Source organism: Balaenoptera acutorostrata, chromosome 1, assembly GCF_949987535.1.
Source record: "Balaenoptera acutorostrata chromosome 1, mBalAcu1.1, whole genome shotgun sequence".
NCBI lineage: Eukaryota > Metazoa > Chordata > Mammalia > Artiodactyla > Balaenopteridae > Balaenoptera > Balaenoptera acutorostrata.
The window spans coordinates 183,773,658-183,792,729 of record NC_080064.1 but is presented as its reverse complement, the minus strand read 5'-3'; the positions used below and the strand labels follow the sequence as shown (position 1 = coordinate 183,792,729).

General features: G+C 37.1%; 1 protein-coding gene across 1 annotated transcript in view; it reads right to left on the bottom strand.

The window, feature by feature from the left end:
- USH2A (usherin) overlaps positions 1–19,072 on the bottom strand; it is an 800,956-nt gene that overhangs the window by 549,390 nt on the left and 232,494 nt on the right. Inside the window, exon 20 of the mRNA XM_057531465.1 lies at positions 9,766–10,000. Within this exon, the coding sequence (XP_057387448.1) occupies positions 9,766–10,000 (235 nt within the window). The remainder of the gene's footprint in view (positions 1–9,765; positions 10,001–19,072) is intronic.

Below are 19,072 nucleotides of genomic sequence, written 5' to 3'. Positions count from 1 at the left end.
GAATGTCGACATCAATACCTCCATTGCCCTTGAAATAGAATTCAATCAATTTGATGCTGTTAATCCATCCATAGCATTGATCACTGCTGTTTATAAAGCACTTTCAAGATTAAAAATGTTTTTTATTGTACTATATATGTTTATTATGACTGTCATCCTAAACCTATCGCAATAAGCCCTAATGATATGTATAGGTAAAAGTGTCAAAATATTCATTAACCTCAAAATTTAATAAGCCTAAGGAGATCCTGTGTCTAAGACACGTGCAACATCTTGTTTCCAGCAATACCATGTGACAGCTGCAGTGGGACAGAAAACGACTCTAGCTATAATAATCGACAGAGAAGTAACTTCACCAGCAACTAAGGGTCATTAATAAGAATTTTTTTGTCTCTAATACTATATAGCTTAAAACATACTTTCTTATACATCTGAGGCCAATAGAGACTAAACAAATTGAGTTATCACTCTAAACTGTCAATACTTCCAAAAAGGTAGCTCTCAACATTTTGTGATGTATTCTAACGCATTGCAAATCTCATCATTAAGTAATTCTCATAGCTAAGCAATCTTTCTTATGGATTTTTCATTTTCTATCCAACTAACTCCTTTAGTGAATTCTTTATTCAACATTTATTGAACATCTGGTACGGGTCCTATGATGTGCAAGGCACAAATGTTATAACTGAAGAAAACAGTCATAACTTCAGCCTTTTGGGGATATAGATAAGTGAACAAGCAATTGCAATGGCATGTGATAAAGGTTAAAACAGAGATTCTTGGTTTCTGTGGTAGTAAGTTAGAGAGGCCCCTAATCTAGATTTGGCATGGAGTTGGGAGAGGTTGTTGGGAGGCTATTTAAAGGAATAGCTCAGTTGACACTTCATTGATGAGTAGGAATTAGCCAGGTAACAGGAAAAAGAAGCACTTGCAAGTAAAGGGAGGCATTTCAGGGAAAGGCATCAATATCTTCAAAGACCTGGACATTCAAGAGAGTGTGGTACATTCAAGCAGCTGGGACCGAAAGATAGCTGGAGAGCTGGAGAGCAACCCAGGAGGTATATGAAGAGGTGAGGCTGAACAGTAAGCAGGGAAGCAGAAGAGACTTCATGCAGGGTATCTTTATGAGAAACTTTTGAAAGGTTTTTAGCAACATGATAAGAAAGATTATTAGTTTAAAAAATAGCCTGTAAAAGAGTGAAACTTTCGATTTAGAGACCCACCACATAGACCTGGACAAGGAAGTAGCTATAGGACCAGTGGATGTTCCAAGACATGTATCAGAGGCATAATGGCCAGGGGAGGACCAATTGATGGAATGTGAGGAAGGGAGTGAGAAGTGGTATTCAAGGACATTTCCCAGGTTTCTGTCTCAGGTACTCAGTTATATTCACTTTGGTAAACACAGTGGTAAACACAGAAGAAGGAACGCATCAGGGGAAGGGGTGGATGTGAAGAGATGCAGAAGCCAAGAAAGAGGCATCTACAGTTTTTTCCATTTTCTGCCTCATTGGATGGAAGGACCATTAAATTATTCATTCTCATGAACTTCCCATAAGTCCTTATCTTTCCTTTATGAAATTCTCCTAGGGTCCATTTTATTTGTGGGGATGACATGGCCACCACTGCCAGAAATGACTTAAATGACCCGAATGATTAAGTAGGTGTTTCTTCCCCCTTCGGCCTCCTCCTGCGCCTCTTTAAAGGTTGCACTTAAGGTCAAAGAACCTCCAAACTGAGACTGTGCCTCAGTCAAGGGAATGTATGTAACTGAGTTTCCTTTCTTGAAACTCCAAACCAGCCTGAGGGCGATGTTTGTGAGCTTCCAACAATGTATACAACTTAAATAAGGTCCTCATAATATTTCTTGAAATTTCCCCACTCCAAAGGAACTCTTAGTGCATGATCTCATAAAACATTTCTTCAGGCCACTAGAATTCGGTTTTGAAAGATCCAGAATTTTGACAATGATATTAGTGGAATCCTTTCTATCCGACTGGAAATGAAGTTAATCTTTTTTTTTTTCCCCAAACATTTTAACCTAAAATTACGTATGTGTATTTTTTTTCAAATTTCTTAAATTGATGTATAGTTGATTTACAATGTTGTGTTAATTTCTGTTGTATAACAAAGTGATTCAGTTATACATATACACACATTCTTTTTTATATTCTTTTCCATTATGGTCTATCACAGGATATTGAATATAGTTCCCTGTGCTGTACAGTACGACCTTGTTGTTTATCCATCCTACCTATAATAGTTCGTATCTGCTGATCCCAAACTCCCAATCCTTCCCTTCCCCACTCCCCTCTCCCTTGGCAACCACAAGTCTGTTGTCTATGTCTGTGAGTCTGTTTCTGTTTCGTAGATAAGTTCATTTGTGTTATACTTTAGATTCCGCACATAAGTGATATCATATAGTATTTGTCTTTCTCTTTCTGACTTATGAAGTTAATCATAATACTTTTTTATGGGTGTTATATTTAACCTAACTGATATAAAATAATTGTAAGTATAGATCTTTAAATATTTTAATTATTTTTTCCGAAGAAAATATATACAAAATTTTTCACTTTATTAAATCAAAAAGCAATCAGCTTCATAGGTGCTAGTTTCACTATCACTGCTGACCATTATGATTCCTTTTCTGCTTGAAGTTCCTCTTTCTACTCATTTAAATTGGATGAAAGGAGAACTAAAATTAGTCTTTTGTTGATGTAGAATGTCATTAAGATACAGAAACATTTTTCTTTCACAAGGAAGCCTTAAATAAGATTCCAAAATGGCCAATGTATTGTAAGAAAAAGATACTGGGCAATTTAAGTACCGTAGGTAAATTTGAGACTATTAGGAAACCCAGGGACAGGGAGGAAAGCCTGTGTTTGAGAGTATGGCACGAGCGTGTGAGAACACACGTACAGTTGTATATCAGGCAACAATACATCTTTATTTGGTAATAAAAGAGATGGGGAAAGCAGATGCTTTAAGCTGGTTAAAAGAATGTTAGCAGCTAACAACAGTTTGTTTCAAGGAAAAGATTATTGTATTGTATTGGCATGGTCAATGTTGGGTTGACTTTCTGGCCACCTAAGGCTCTGTTGAGCAGAAAAGATGCTATTTCAAGATACTTTCACTTATCAAGCATTACCACCTACTTTGCTGTGTTGGTTTCTCTCTTGTTTATTTTATCTGAGCTCCTTTCTACTTATCTTTAGGCTTCCTGGCATTAGGGCAGAAGTAAGAAAAATGTATCATTAATGATGAAATTATGTTAATATTTTTTTTTAGAACTAGACTTTACACCAGGGATTGGCAAACTACCAGTCTGTTGCCCATTTTTGCAAATAAAGTTTTACTGGAACCTGGCTACCCTTATTTGTTTACATATTGTCTATAGATGCTTTCATGCTACCATGACAGAGCTGAGTAGTTGTGACAGAGATCTCTCGGCCCAAAAGGTCAGAAATACTGTTTGGACCTTTAAAGGAGAATTTTGTAACCCCTGCTCTAGATTGACTTTGTGAGAAGTTTACAAAAAGGAAAGGGTTCTTCATGCAAAGGCAAATTTGCAATTGCATTCATTTTGACCACCTGAGCAATATCAAACCCCCCAAAAGGTCTAAAAATTTTGGTGAGAGAAAAAGCCCTGTGTTGAAATGATTATTTTGTGCAATCTGAGATAAAATTCCAAAGTGAAACAATTTACTTCCAGACCAACCCGACCATTAACTTTCCAAACACAAGGCAACATTACAGAAATGTGCTTCAAAATTAGTCACCTTAAAGATGCAAGGTTAAAACAAATGCAGCCCTTGTAAATTGGCCTTTCTGATGAAGTTGATGAATGGGGAAAAAAGCACGGTCCTCTGCCATCCTTCAGTGTCATCTGAAAGTATTTCCTAAGAACTTACTTGGACCTCTCTACTAAAGGTAATAAAAACTAAACAATCTTAATAGTCACTTCTGAATATCTCTAGTTATCGTAGGTTGGTCTGACTTCTGTTATTCTAAGAAGATATGCATTTGGATCCTTGTCCCTCTCAGTCCATAAAGATGAGCTCAACCAGACAGTCACATCTCTTCTGATTCAGGTGCATCAGAAACACCCATGAAGCCTCGGCCTTGCCCAAGACCCACTTCTTTACTTTGCTCTCAAGTTCCGGGTTCTTACTCTTGCCTTTGTTTTTCTATATCATTATTGCCTGTTTGTTAAACTGCTAGGACATATAGTTGATTCATAGAGCTGCTTTTCAATAACTGTGGCCACAATCTAACATCAAAGCTTAAATAACTTTGTGGTTTAAATATGCTTTGAAAAGACTTGGTGTTTTATTTAGTGGTTTTTTGTTTTTTGTTTTTTGTTTTTTAAGTACTTTCTGGCAAAACTACTTGCTCCCAGTCAGAGGAAAACAAATAGTGGGACACCAAGGGTGTTGAAGGTCAGAATTAATATGCTTTTACTAATTAGTGTATCTGAAGGAGTTTGCCCTACTTATACCTGTACTGTAACTGCTTAGAATCAGCTTTCCTTTAATGCAGTGTTTTAGTGCCTCAGTTCATTAAAAATAATACAAAAATAATAAAGCATGAATATCATGCAGTAAAATGTAAAATATATGCTTTTAAAAGATATTGATTTGGGGGGTTGCATTTCTCTTTTCATGGGTCGGTAATTAATTGTATTTCTGGATCATGAGGCATTTTAGTTCAGCCATTTTGGGGAAGGCAAATACTAAGAGACAAAAATGTAAGACAATCATTTGGTGTCCTTGAACGGCATTATTATGAAGAAAGTGTACAGAGTTCTCATCTGCAAGATATTCAACATCAGTAATCACATTTTGCATGAAGACAAATAAAAGGGAATTACATCCAGGTGCACATGTGTGCTCATCTCCCCAGTGGGTTGCTACAAAGATCTCCGCAAAGGTAGTTCCTGATTTCTGGGCAGGGTCACCAGTAAAGGCAGTTTAAAAGGCTGGTGTGATTGGCGTCTGGATACTACAATAGTCAAACCTTCCCCCAAATGATCATGGACCTGTTTTCCGCTAATAGGAAAAACAAGTGACAAGGAGAGAGAGGGTCACCTTTGGAATGCCAACCTGAGCAATATTTTAGTTTGCTGTTTTTACCAGTTTCCCTTTGATTACTAGCGAAATTCTTTGTGTAAGTGGATTTACTCTGCATTCCTGAAAATAATAAGCAAATTTTTTTTTTTTTTCTCTCCAGAAACACGGTGATAGCCCCTTCCTGTTGTAGGCGGGAAGGATGCTCTATTTGCTATTCCTGTTTTGGAAGGACAAAGTACTGTTAACCCCGTGTAATCAGGGGACTATTTCATTACGAGTGTTTACACGATTTTCTAGTTCCAAGATCATGAAATTATGTTGAACTTGTGTCTTCTTTACACCCTCTGATATAACTCAAGAACTGAATATCCATTTTATATTGAGTAATTTTCCCCATATCACTTAAGTTATCCCTAGAAGTTAACTTATCCCCATAAATTCTTCAGATTCGTAGAGAGAAAGCTTACATTTCTGTAAATCTTAAAGTGTGAATATATTATATGAAAGAATCATAAAACAATTAAAAATCTAAGTGTTTTTAAACTCACAGATGCCTTGGTGATAACTTCTATTTTGAACTTTTAAATAACCTATGCTAACTGATTTGGAGTTTTAGAAGTTAAAGGAATTGGTCATTCAGTACAAGCCTCAATTTAATAGATGAGCATGATTAGACCCAGAGGAAAGTAGTTTGTCTAGTGTCTCAACACTAGGTAGATTAATTTAACTGTTTTCAATAACAAAATTAAACATCACATTTTAATACAGAAATTGCATATTACTCGTACCCCAGATACAACATTTAGGCAAACATATCTTGTATGTGCAGCAGCAGATGAATTAATAGAATGTTGATTTTATGAATTGCAGAAGACTTTTAGAAAATCTCCTGTCTCATAGTAGGCACTTAATAAATATTTGTTCAATGAGTGATAGCTGATAGCTAATGTTTAAAGACTATAAAGTAATCTGTGTGACAGATACTGTGCAAAGTTCATTAGGTGAGCTATCTCCTTTAATCCTTACCTACCTGCTAGATATCAATATTGTAAGTAGTACTATTATGCCAATTTGAAAGAAAAGGAAACAGAGGCACACAAGTGATTAAGTGGCTTGTCTAATTACATTTAACTAATAAATAATGGGGCATAGATCTGAAACTCCTGTTACTCTGTTCCCAAAGATCTCACCCTTAATCATAAAGAAATGGGGGAGTTATTTATACTATGATGTAAATGACTGATAATACACCCTTCCTGGAAATTAGATTTTTGAAAGAACACTTGTATCAGAAAGGAAAAGGGATCAAACGTAGATCCTACAAAAGATTCATCTGGTTCATTTATCGGCCCCAAAGTAGATTTTCACAGAGTTCATTTATAATACTAAGCTTACTGATTTATACAGTAAGCAACATAGACATATATTCATATGTTTAAATTGTTTTAATTCTATCATATGAGGTAAAATATTTAAAGCAAATATGGAAGAGGGGGGAGTTATATGAGAGATTCCTTTCTTGAACTGTAATAATGAGATAGCTTATACCTAGACTTTCAACATATTGCTATGACCATGGAATGAATGTATTTACAAATCCTGTCATTTATGGGTGAACTCTCACATTTTTTCCTTACATAAAATATGTATAATAATACACATCACTGTATATTTGTTTTTGAGTCATTTGATATCTCCATTCATATTTCAGGAATCATTTTTAGTTAGAGTTTGAGATTCTGAAATGAATCAAAATAAAAGATATCTTAGTTCTTCTTATAATTATTCACTTTTTAAATATAATTCATCATCTTAGAGATGATCAGGATTTGCTCATTAAATTTGCCTTAGAATATAAAAACTGCATGAAATTTATAGGAACGTGAGTTGAAAGCACTGTTTGACACACAGCACTTCAGCCCACTTAAAATAATTTTGTTTGATGTTAAAAATCTAGCTTTAGGCACACTCTAGAATTAATTGCTACGGAAAAAAAAAAATCTTATCCCCAGATATCTTTGGAGATGCAAGTAATAAATAATGCCAATACTATTTCTGTTTGTTACCTGAAAAGCCAAAAACCGAAAGACAAATCCAAAAAGTTTAGCAGTGTTGAGTAAGGTTTATTTGGGTGATCATTATTTCATCTTCCATCCTCATTTATTACTTTTAGATACTTATGATTCCAAAACTTCCAAACAACTGTCCACGGAATTATCCCTCCCGCTCTGTGGCAAAGCACCAGCTTTTGAACCAGAAGCTTCCAAATTCACATTTCACCTCTAAAACTCAGTAGCTGTGGCATCATGGGGGAGCCAGTTATTGGACCCTCACTTCCTCATGTTCCGTGAGGGGAAAAATATCTACCTTCCAATGCTGTCGAGAGACTGGATGAAAGAATATACAAGTAAAACAAATGCATGATGCTAATAATACATTTACCTTTCTACATAAGAAGATCCAAGTTGAAGGAAAGCTATTGATTGAGTTGGTTTTGTAAACTCGTCCTGGTTCATTAATTGGGGAAATTTAGTTAAACCATAACCTGGCTCAATAAAAGTATCCAGCCAAATCTGCCAGGTAAGCCAAAGGGTCAAACCAATAACTTGATGGAGACCTGGTTACTTTAACAGTTAAGAGAGACTTGAAAGTAAGCCAAGCTTCTCATAAAAAGGAGTTAGCGAGGCCCCAGAACATGCCTGAATGCAGAAGAACTGCTTATTCTCCAGGAATTGCCAAAGCTCTAGGGAGTCGTTCAAGCCAAAACTGTGATCTCCCTGTCTTGTCCTTCAAATGCTGTGGACTCCAAACACATTTTCTGTGCAGCTGGAGGCTTTGTTATAGACAGAAGGATCCTGCTTAGTGAGGCCCGTGTTTACAGCCTAACTTTCTTAAGGAGGAATTTGGAAAACTTCCCAGACCCTGCATCTGCCCCTAGCCCTTGCACCTCGGAGTCTGAGGCCGGCTAGGGAGACAGCGCAGACGACTAAATTTATTAACAGCCGACGGGCCACTCTATCTTTCACGGCAACAACAGTAGGTGATCCCATCAAAAACCTGTCTGCTGGCTAGCCAGCAAATCCGAGCTGACATGCCTGCCGCAGCGAGACCCAGATGAATGGAAACGAAGGCTGTTTCCTCAAAGAAACACATCACAAGCCAAATGTTGGACCAGGAAGTCAGTTCTAGTTCCATCTGAGAAAAAGTCTTTGACTTTTTATCCATAGGTTCTTTCCCAGATACCTATGTTTTCTTTTCTTTTCTTTCCTTTCTTTGACTTTTACGAATATTAAGCAGAAGTTGAGCGTTTTAGGGGAGCTCAATGGTTGAATTTCTAATACTCAGTGAGGAGTTGGATATACTAGTCCAGTGGTTAAGCGCGCATTAATCTTAATATATCACAGCTAGAACATAATCATGATTCATTACAAACATACATCAGCAGCCAGCCTCACTTAAAAGCAAACTATTTACCATTTTAAGTAAAAATAAAATATGTGAGCTACGTTTTATAGTTCCATTTCATTGTCCTCAACATACGCAGCATTGGAAAGACTAGCTATTTGCTCCAAAATGACTTTCTCATGGATTAAATTAATATCATTATGAGTTTACAGAGTAACACATATTATATACTTAAAAAAATTTTAATGGGAAATAAAGTATGTATCATGAATAATTAGAGTTTTATATGTCTGTAGTGAAATAGTGCTTTTAGAAACTGTAATTTGTAGAGATAACTGGACTTCCAGAATATTGTAATACCAGTCAGACCAGAAATTGAGTGAGACGTGAGATCGGCTCACACAGTGAGGACTGGATCCTGTCTTTATTTAAAATTTTTATATTTTACTGGGGATTTTTTTGCATTGATTTTTATTTTAAAAATATTGTATTAAAATATTATTTACATGGATTACTGAGTTTTTGGTGCCTTTAAATTTTGTTCCTCACTTGCCTTACTCTACTCCTGACCCATAGAAGGTATGCTTTCCCTGAAATTACTTTTTCCCATAATGCTCTCCATAGAACATGGGGTATTAACAGTTGTTACACTTTAAAAAGAAAAAAGTTGCATCAAATAAGTGTTAGGAGTAGTTAAACAAAGTTAAATAGCTTTCTTATAATTCTTTTCAGAGACTGGAATAAGCTGATGTGTACTGAGAATCTCCAATAGCATGGGGGCATTTCTCAAACTCATTTGCCCACAGAACTCTTTTCCACAAAGGAAGTGAGGAATTATCTGAGGAACACGTTCTGGTTAATAGTGTCCAAGAGACATTTCCAGCACATACTTTGATCCAATAAGACTGCCTTTTCAGGGACTTCCCTGGTGGTCCAGTGGTTCAGAGTCTGTGCTTCCACTGCAGGGGGCACGAGCTCGATCCCTGGTCGGGAACTAAGATCCCGCACGCCACGTAGTGTGGGCAAAAGAAAAAAAAAACACCACTGCCTTTCACATCTATTATATATATATCTTTTTCTTTTCTTTCCTCCACTTACCCCACTTTTTTTTTTTCAGAATACTGAAAAGATAAATATGTCAACACAATTAAGCTAAAGTTATAAAAGGGCTACATTAGTATCTCTATAAACAGGTGTAGTAAAAATTCATTGTAAAGACATATCAAAAGCATTAAAAACACCCCAGGGCTTACTTAGTGCCTCGTAAAGAAAGTGATATCAAGCACACTTACCGGTAAAGTCTGTATTGACTGGGTGAGTGGAGCTGGGAAATTTATAATATCCATTTCCTATGAAACGAGTTCCTTTCATCATTGTGGCCCTCGGAGCTGGTAGAGCTGCCTCTCTCCTTTCCAGCTGATATGTAGGAGAGGGTCCATTCTGTTCTTCAGGTGCCTGCCACCTAAGATGGATGGTTGTACTGTTGATTCCTTCAACCAGAGGTGGCCTCAGTTGGGCTGGTGCTAAATATTAGAAAACTCTTGTTACGTTCAAGAATTTGGCTCCTATCTCTAGATACAGATATGCACACATATGTTCACATGCACCTGTGTACATTACACTCAAAATCAAATCAATTATGGCCTCCAGTATTTCTATGGTCTAGGAACTGAAAACACAGAGTTAATATTAAATGTGACTAAACAAAATTTAAATGGCTAATGAATACACTTTTGTCATTAAACAAAGTTTTTTCTTACAAATAATTTCTCTATTCTTTCTTGCCACCTGACAGATACTATATATTATAGTCTGTTGGAGCACCACCCAGATTCCCTTTACCAAGCAGATGCTTCATTGCTCTAGCTTCTGTGCCTGTTGGTCTCTAATGGCTCATGGCTTCTCCATTTTCTAGAGAATACCCCTGCCCTACCCAGGAGCTACAAGATCCCTTGTGAATCCTGCAGCCGGTGACCACCAAGCTAGTGGCTACTGATCACAAAGGGCGGAGTCCCTTGTCTTAACATGGTATCGAGTCAGGGCTGCAATTCACAGGAGCCAAGCAGGAAAAGGAAATGGTTGAAATGGGCTAGTTAGGGAGACAAGAGAAAGTGTGGGGTTTGAGAAAAACCGGTGGATGGCAGGGGGTGAACAGTCACTAATTCACGCCAGCCCACAGATGATTCAGGAATGACAACCCAATGTTGTCAAATCTTTTGTTAAAAAAAAAAAAAAAGTCATTTAATGTGTAATTTTCTGATTTTTAAAGCTTAGCTACTGGTCTAAATTAAAACAAACAAAAAAATAAACACCACTCTGAAAGCCAAACAAAGCATCCACAGGAAAGAACGAGCCTGTGTTCTCAGCAGTTTGCAAACTCCTGTTGGAGCGCAACAGACTCAGGCAGCCTCGGGGACCCTGGAGTGACCACAGCACTCCCAGCAGTGGCCTGAGCCTTGGGCAGTGAGGGCCCAGGGCTCACACGCACACTGGGGCCATGGCGTGCCTTGGGGTCCAGGGACACTGGCATTTCTTTGGAGCCTCCTGGGAAACCCCAGGAGTGACAGCTCTGAGAATTCCCCTAAAACCTACTGGAAACAGATCAGATTAACAACTGAGTTGTTGAAAATGAAGACCTGTTTCGATTTTTATTTTCTTAAGCAGTTGAGCTTGTAGGATGAGATTCATATCCACTCGAAGTGTGTCAGCTGGGTTTGAGGGGTGAAAGTGAAGAAAGGAACACATGTCATAATCGCTAAGTCTATTTATTGAGGACCTAGACTAAGGCTGTGGATCTTAACTTACACCTGTGTTAACACAGCCTTGTGCAGACACAAAGTTTTTGCCTGTTTCAGTAAATGTAAGATGAAATGGTGTGAATACAAAAACTAATATTCTTAAACCAAGAAAGGCAATTCACCTTAAATCAGCTTTGAACAACGACCATTTGTTACTTTCTAGAAAGCTTGGCCAGCTTTCCAAAGAGAAACAATTCATTGTGATTCTATTTTCATTTTTAGTAAAGAAGAGGGGGTAGTGAGCAAAAAGTTCATCAACTAAAAAGATAATTAACAAATCTGTTCATCTTCCGCCAGTGTGAGCCATGTGATATTCTTATATATACAGATCTGTAAATTTTATGCATGATTTCCTTTAGTATTCTTTGCCAAAAATTAGCTAAATGCTGGGTTCTCAAAGATTCCATTCTACAAGCTATGATCCCTCTTCAAAATAATCCACAACAAAATAAAAAGCTAAGCCATGCAGAAATTTCTTCTCCCACTAAGCTCATCTCCAGAGTTGGAGTTCCATCTTTGTAAAATTTCAGGAAGCCATCACTGGCTATTAGCTTAACTGGGGAAGGAGGACTGTCAAAGATTCCTGAGTCTTGGGGTCAGAGAAGCAAGTAATGGAGGACCGATTATATCTTTTTCATTTGTTTAAAATTTTCTACTTAGGAGCAGACAATAGGAATTTTGAGCTTTCCTGTTACTTTCCTGTATTCCACTTAAGATTCCCTAGTGATCTGGCACACAAAGACTTGAACTTTTTAGTTTGAAGAATACCATCTATTCCAGTCATATCCAAATAGCATATGATATCGCTTGTATGTGGAATCTTTAAAAATGACACAAATGAACTTGTTTACAAAACAGAAATAGAGTCACAGATGTAGAAAACAAATTTATTCTTATTTAAAAGCAGCTACTTTCTCAAGGTTGCATTTGTTTGACATCTGATACTCTTTTACTTTACTCCAATCACCCAGCTGGATGGGGATAATGAAGATTTGTACCACTATTGTATTCAGAATCCTTTCCCCATTGATACATCATCGAAAATCACTTCTTAGTCAGGAATATAATTTCAGAGTCAAACAAAACAAAATAAAAGGAATTCCAGCAACTCAATAGGTTTTTTTGTTTGTTTTGTTTGATTTAATGTCTACTAAGTGAGAGCATGCAATTTTTAAAATGTGACAAAATGATTATAATCAATAAGGACACTTATGCATTGAGAATCCACTAAAATTAATGTTGACTATCTAAACTCTAACAAGTAGTAGAGCACTTGTAGATTCACAAGGGAATTGCTCCGCTGAGCAATTACACTATTCTCAGGAAGTCAACCACAGAGAATGAGTGGAACTAGAGTATATATATGTGTGTGTCTTTGTGCGTGTGTATTTTATTCACTCGCTTAAAAAAAAAAACAAACAACTCTCAGCTGGTCTGTTACAGTTTCACTTGCGAGTCAACCCAGCCCACTTGAAAGGGTGAGTACCTACTCAGTCATTATCTTCAGAGTTCCCCTAAGACCAGAGGGGAATTTTCAATCAATTAAATGAGACTGGTCTCACATACATTCACAAGTAGAATAATGATAAGAAAAACAGATACTCCTGAACTATTAAACACATACACACAAACACAGACTCACTAAGAGACAGGTGAATTAAAGATTATGGCTCAGATCATCAAAGTGAAGGGATTATAGGTATAAATGTGTTCATCACAAAACAGTAAATTAAGAGACAATATGGAATAATGCGAAAGTCTCTGCCGACTTCTAGAGAGATAATTTTCACTTTTTATCCAATTCTGTATGATTTTACAAAAATCACTTCAAACCTATATGCCTCAGTTTTCCCATCCAACATGAGGATAAATTTTCAGTGGGACACTTTGAAAATAACTGCTTTTAAAAACAATATAATTGAGTTTGGTTTTACAAAGCAAATTTCTATACAAATACAAGGCACTATTATTACTAGCCAATAAAGCATCTTTCGAATTACATATTATAAAATGATTCAACTCATCCACATTCAGAATCTATCTGTGTTTACTTAGAAAATCCTCTTATAAGCATAAAATATAAAATGGATCTTCAATATCCATCATTTCAAAGACTAACAACATACAGAGTCTGCTTCTACTTGGAATAAAATTACGGTGCTCTTGTATTTTTTTGCATTAGCTCTGTCATCCAATTTCTAGTCTCTCTCTTCTATTTACAAGCATTCTTTTATAAAACACTCTGTAATATACATTCTTCTTTATGCAGCATTTATTACTTTGTAATCTGATTAATAGCATATCATAATGCATAAATTTACACTTGCAAAATTTACGTAGTGTGGAGTTTGACCATCTCAGGATGAGAACTGAAGACTAAATGAGCAGAAGTGCTTGCTGACAGGTCTTTAAAATCAAATCTGTGTTTTCAAGGAAGAGTTTGTTGTCTGTGAAGACTGTATGGCTGTGTCAATATCGTAAAGCATCATCAACTATTAGGAAGATGGCAACCTAGGAACAAGCAGCGCTTCCTCATTTCAGGGGTGTGAAGGGGGAAAGACTAATATGAGACATCCTCAGGCATCTTGTCAGTGGAAAATGATCCTGACTTTCTCCCAGAGATGCAAACTGTCACAGGAAATGCGATTTGCCAAATGCTGCTAGGTCCAAACACCTGTGAAAGGGCCCTGGAACTAGGACTCAAACATAAAGTCTGGGTTGATCACGTAGCCATGATTTCCCAGTTGGCAAGTGCTCTCCATTCAGGGTCCAGAAGAGGAGAGAATTCTCCCCTCAGACTCTCAGAGACTTCTCAGTGCTCCCTTGTTGACTGTCTATTCTCTGACTGAGGAAAGAACAACATCAATTTTCCCATTTTCTTCTTTGTTTACTAGTCCCCTTCAAGAGAGAAGATATATAGTGGAACTGATCTGGAAAGGAGAAAACTTAGGCTCTAGACTGCTTCTTTAGGACCCTACTTATAGAACATTGGCTAATCCATTATTCGGCCTCTCTGTTCTCCAGTGTCTCATTCATTCATTTATTTTTTGGAAAAAAAGTTTTTATTGATGTATAGTTGGTGTACAATATTATATAAATTACAGGTGTACAATAGAGTGATTCACCATTTTTAGAGGTTATGCTCCAGTTACGGTTACTATAAGATATTGGCTATATTCCCCGTGCTGTACAATATACCCTTGTAGCTTATTTTATACATAATAGTTTGTACCTCTTAATCCCTTACCCCTATATTGCCCCTCCCCCCTTCCCTCTCCCCACTGGTAACCACTAGTTTGTTCTCTATAGCTGTGAGGCTGCTTCTTCTTTGTTGTTACATTCACTAGTTTGTTGCATTTTTTAGATTCCACATACAAGTGTTATCATACTGTCTGTCTTATTTCACTTAGGAAATACCTTCCAAGTCTATCCATGTTGTTGCAAATGGCCAAATTTCATTCTTTTTTATGGCTGAGTAATATTCCACTGTGTATATATATACCACATCTTCTTTACCCATTCATCTGCTGATGGGCACTTAGGTTGCTTCCATATCTTGGCAACTGTAATAATGATACTATGAACACTGGGGTGAATGGATCTTTTCAAATTAGTGTTTTCATTTTTTCCAGATATGTACCCAGGGGTAGAATTGCTGGGTAATACCTCATTTATTGAAGAGCACGACAGACCCGATTATGCCTAGGGTCTCTTCCAGTTTCAAAATTCTGGTTGAACATTTTCAAGCAGCTCCTCTCCACAGTAAACCAAGAAGGGGTGCTGGATACATAGATCCCCTCAGCCCTCCAGGAAGCCAGCCAGCTTATCTCCCACAGCTCTGAGCCATCTTGTTCTTTACCTCAGCGCGGCAGATACATGTTATGATTTTTCTGTGTGTTCTATGATATAAACAAGGCCAGAAAGCAGTGCTTTTAGAGAATTTAAGGGGAATCACCTCCTTGATGAATAAACACTACCTTAACCAGCTGTCCTGCAGGTGATCATCAATAATTTGCACGCACCTCACATCCAACACATAAAAAGTGAGAGGATCCATGATTTCTGAACTGTACACACGGCAGCAGCGATGATAACACATACTGTTCCCTAAAGTCCCCCGTCAATAAAAGGTAGTTGCTTGGACTGTAATTATGGCATCCTTGCTACCCAAACTTGAAGCTTTTATGGGGCTTATGCAATTAACTACTTAAATGCATGGTAACACTTGCTTCTCTGACAGAAAAGTATTGATTTTTTAATCATTTTCAAGTCTCCTCTAGCACAAATAAATGTACTACAGTTACAGTTAATGCACTGTGTACGTGCATTAAACGTTGGTGTGACAGAATTTATTATTTTGTGATATATAGAACTGAAGTCGGGCTTCTCAGAAAGTAGCATCATGGATCCAACATCAGTATGGAAACTACCATTGTCCTTGATACTCCAAATTCTCTAACTTCTACAAGTTAGAGATCTTTTTTCATAGGATACTTAGGCTTAAAATAAAGGAGGGGATGCTGAATATAAATCTTTCCTATATGTCAGTGTAGGAGAAAATTAGAAATAGTCCAACAGAGAAGATAAGAGTTTATTTTTTCCTAAAGCTGTGGGTGTATGGCAACTCTGTTCAGATGAATTTTTGTCTATTTAATTTTTTCCCCTTGCATTTACTTAGGGCACATCTATCAAAATATTTTGCACACAATAGTCTTTCTAGTTCAATTCTTACACATTTTAATTGTGTTGTTTTAATGCCTTACTGTAGTTAATACATCGGAAAACTAAAATGGTGCTTTAAAAAGTGTGATTTCTGCATGCCATTTCTGCCATGCCATAAAGGTCAACAGAGGCCCCGTGAAAGTCACATATCTAAATACAGACCTGGCAACAGAGGTCATTACATAGTGTATCAACAAGCCTTTACCTTGGGTGCATCACACATTCAACATTAAAGTGGGTGAGTAAAAAGCAGTTAATTTTGTTTTGTTAGAAATAATATCATTTTAGTTTTAGCATCTAAGACAGATGCCAGCATTTCACTCTGAACAGATGGTAATTCCATCTAATAGTGCATCTCTGTATTAGTAAGGTCTGTTGTGTATACAAACAGTAATAAACAGTAGGTAAGGATCAAAATAAATTTTAATTGTTGACATTAAATTCTGGCAGCCACAGTTCTAAGGCTGCAATATTCCTTTTTCAAGTCTGTCAGGTTTACTAATGCTACAAAAGCTTTGTCGAAAGCTGCCAGATCCCAGTTTCCATACAAAGATGTTGCGTGCTACCAGGTATTGGTCTGCACCAGGATTACCTGTTTTCCTACGCTGAAATAATCCTTCAGGAATAACATGGGATTGGTGCTACCACTGAGGCACTGGTCCGCCATGATTTCTTTTAGAATGTTCCTGAAGGACTGAACCTTTAATTAAGAGGTTGATTTTTAAAATGTTGTGTCCAATTGTTACAATTGGGGTCATGGTGCTATCACAGGCACTTTCCTACCCTGCTAAGTAAGGGTCTCTCATTCAATTCACTCTATTCTCTTTGTAAATCTGGGCATTCCTGAACTTCTATGAAACTGGCATCATCCTTTTCATCTGGTTTGTTTTATCGGAGTCTGAAGGATTTCCCTAACAATTGCAGCTCTCGTCAGCTGAGCTCTTCTGTAGGCTTTGCTGTGGATCAAGCCTGCCAACAAGCACCAATCTGGTTCTCATAACGTATCCAACGATCTGGTATTACAAGTAGTAGCCGCTCTATATTTGGGGAAGCTGCCATGTCAAAATCATTATAAAAAACCCCAGTTTGGCATTCAAGTTCAATAACAAACATGCTTTGCCATCATATTTCTTTAAAAACAAGGATGTATTTTTTTTGAATCATGAAAAATATATTGCTTCCACCATATGGGACAACCAACGACTCACCAACCGATTTCAGATGCAGCATATTGAGCTGACCATATGTTACTGTGCTGTTGAATGGCTGAGTGATTCATGCCCGTCACATTCTAGTATATCAATTAAAGCTCCTTGAAGTCTGCATGATTTGTGTCTCTGTTATTAAACCCTGCTAATTCATCCCACTTACACATCTGTTATAAATCTCTAGGAGTGCTGCATGATTCATGGCAATCTGTGAGCATGCTACAGCAAATTCTTCTCCTTGTAATTAACAGTAAATTGTTTTACTGCCATGCAATGAATTTTTCAGTTATATTGCAAATGAACTCCTAAATGTGCGGTTCTTTCCTAAGAACTGACTTATATCATTAGGCAATTAAAAAGTATTGCTTTGAACCAAAAGCTTTTAATCAAGAGAAATACAACTTCAACATTGCCTGAGAGCCACGGAAATTTGACACGGTGGTTAGAAGGGCAAAATAATTTCTGTTGTCGAAAGAGCAAAACAAACAAAACCAACCCTTCCACGTACTCAGGATTTCCCTGATGCTAAGACGTGAGAACTGCTGCCTGAAAAGACTGGGTGAGACAAGTGTGCACAGATACTGTTTATCTTAGAAGTGACTTAAGTCATCTGTCATTACCAAATTTCTCAGATTGACTTACACTGCTCTAATTGTAAAACAGTGCCTTTATTCTTGAAATAAATAATTGGATAATTAGCCAAGTTGAATCCGCAGAGGATTTCGCTGCTGCTCAAGTGTTCCTGTCAAAGGTGAAGCAAATTCATTTCAGCTCGCCTCTGCAGCTCTTCCAAGAGGCTTTGATTTTTTTTTTTCCCCACTTTCCTGGCAGCAGCCTGAGATTCATGAGTCCATACATCAAGTCGGTAGTTTAACAACAAATGGAATTAAATTCAAAGAAGGGAAACTAATTGAAGGACAGCAACAAAAGTGGTTGGTAATGTGCTTTTTAATATGGCATGCCACATTTGCATGATAATTTTTCCTTTTTAGCATGGAGCAGAAAGTGACTAGCTTAATGAGGGATTATTCAAGACAGGAACGAACAAAATGCATTCATAACTAAGAACAAAGATTGTATTATGAAACAAAAACAGGCAACCTCAGAGAAGTAACTGGATGATTGGTTTATGCATTATGAATAAAAAGATAGAAAAATATTTATATTAGTATTCACTAATGACCATATATACAAGATTGTTATAATTAAAATTATAAATTAACATATTAAGAGTGCTTGTTTAATCACTCTGGGTCCTATTCACAATGAAAGGACTTAGGTACCTGCATACAAAACAATGTGTGTTTTCAACCCAGCCGCAAACAGCCCATACCTTCTACTTTGGATTCAGACAAAAATCTTAATGCACCACTAATTACTTGCTTAATGGGAGATGGGCACTTCTTAGCTTGTAGTGTAGAGGTCAATTTATGATAGGTAAAGGAAATAGGACATTATTCCTCCAGGAATGGATCTCCAAAAGGAATTTCTCTGAAGGAAGGTTTAATTTGTACTGAATTCACAAAGGGTGGAAATGTACAAAGTTATTAGATGAAAAGGGTAATCTTCAAGAAAAGTACAAGAAGGGTGCCCAGCCCATCAGTTCATGACCCTTATACACCCAGAGGCAACTCCAAAGCCACCCATGACAGTTTCCTCAAGATTTTGCAATGGAGATGCAGGTGCTCCTGGGAGAATACCTCTCTCACATCAGCTCTCAGACTTTGTCATGGGCACCAAAAGTAAAGGAGTAAAGCAATAAATATTCTGGATGAAATGTGTAATTCTAATAATATCTAACTGAAAAAATACTTAAAAGAGAGCAAATTATAATTCTCGAGCTTTTTAATGAAGCAGATACATCTTT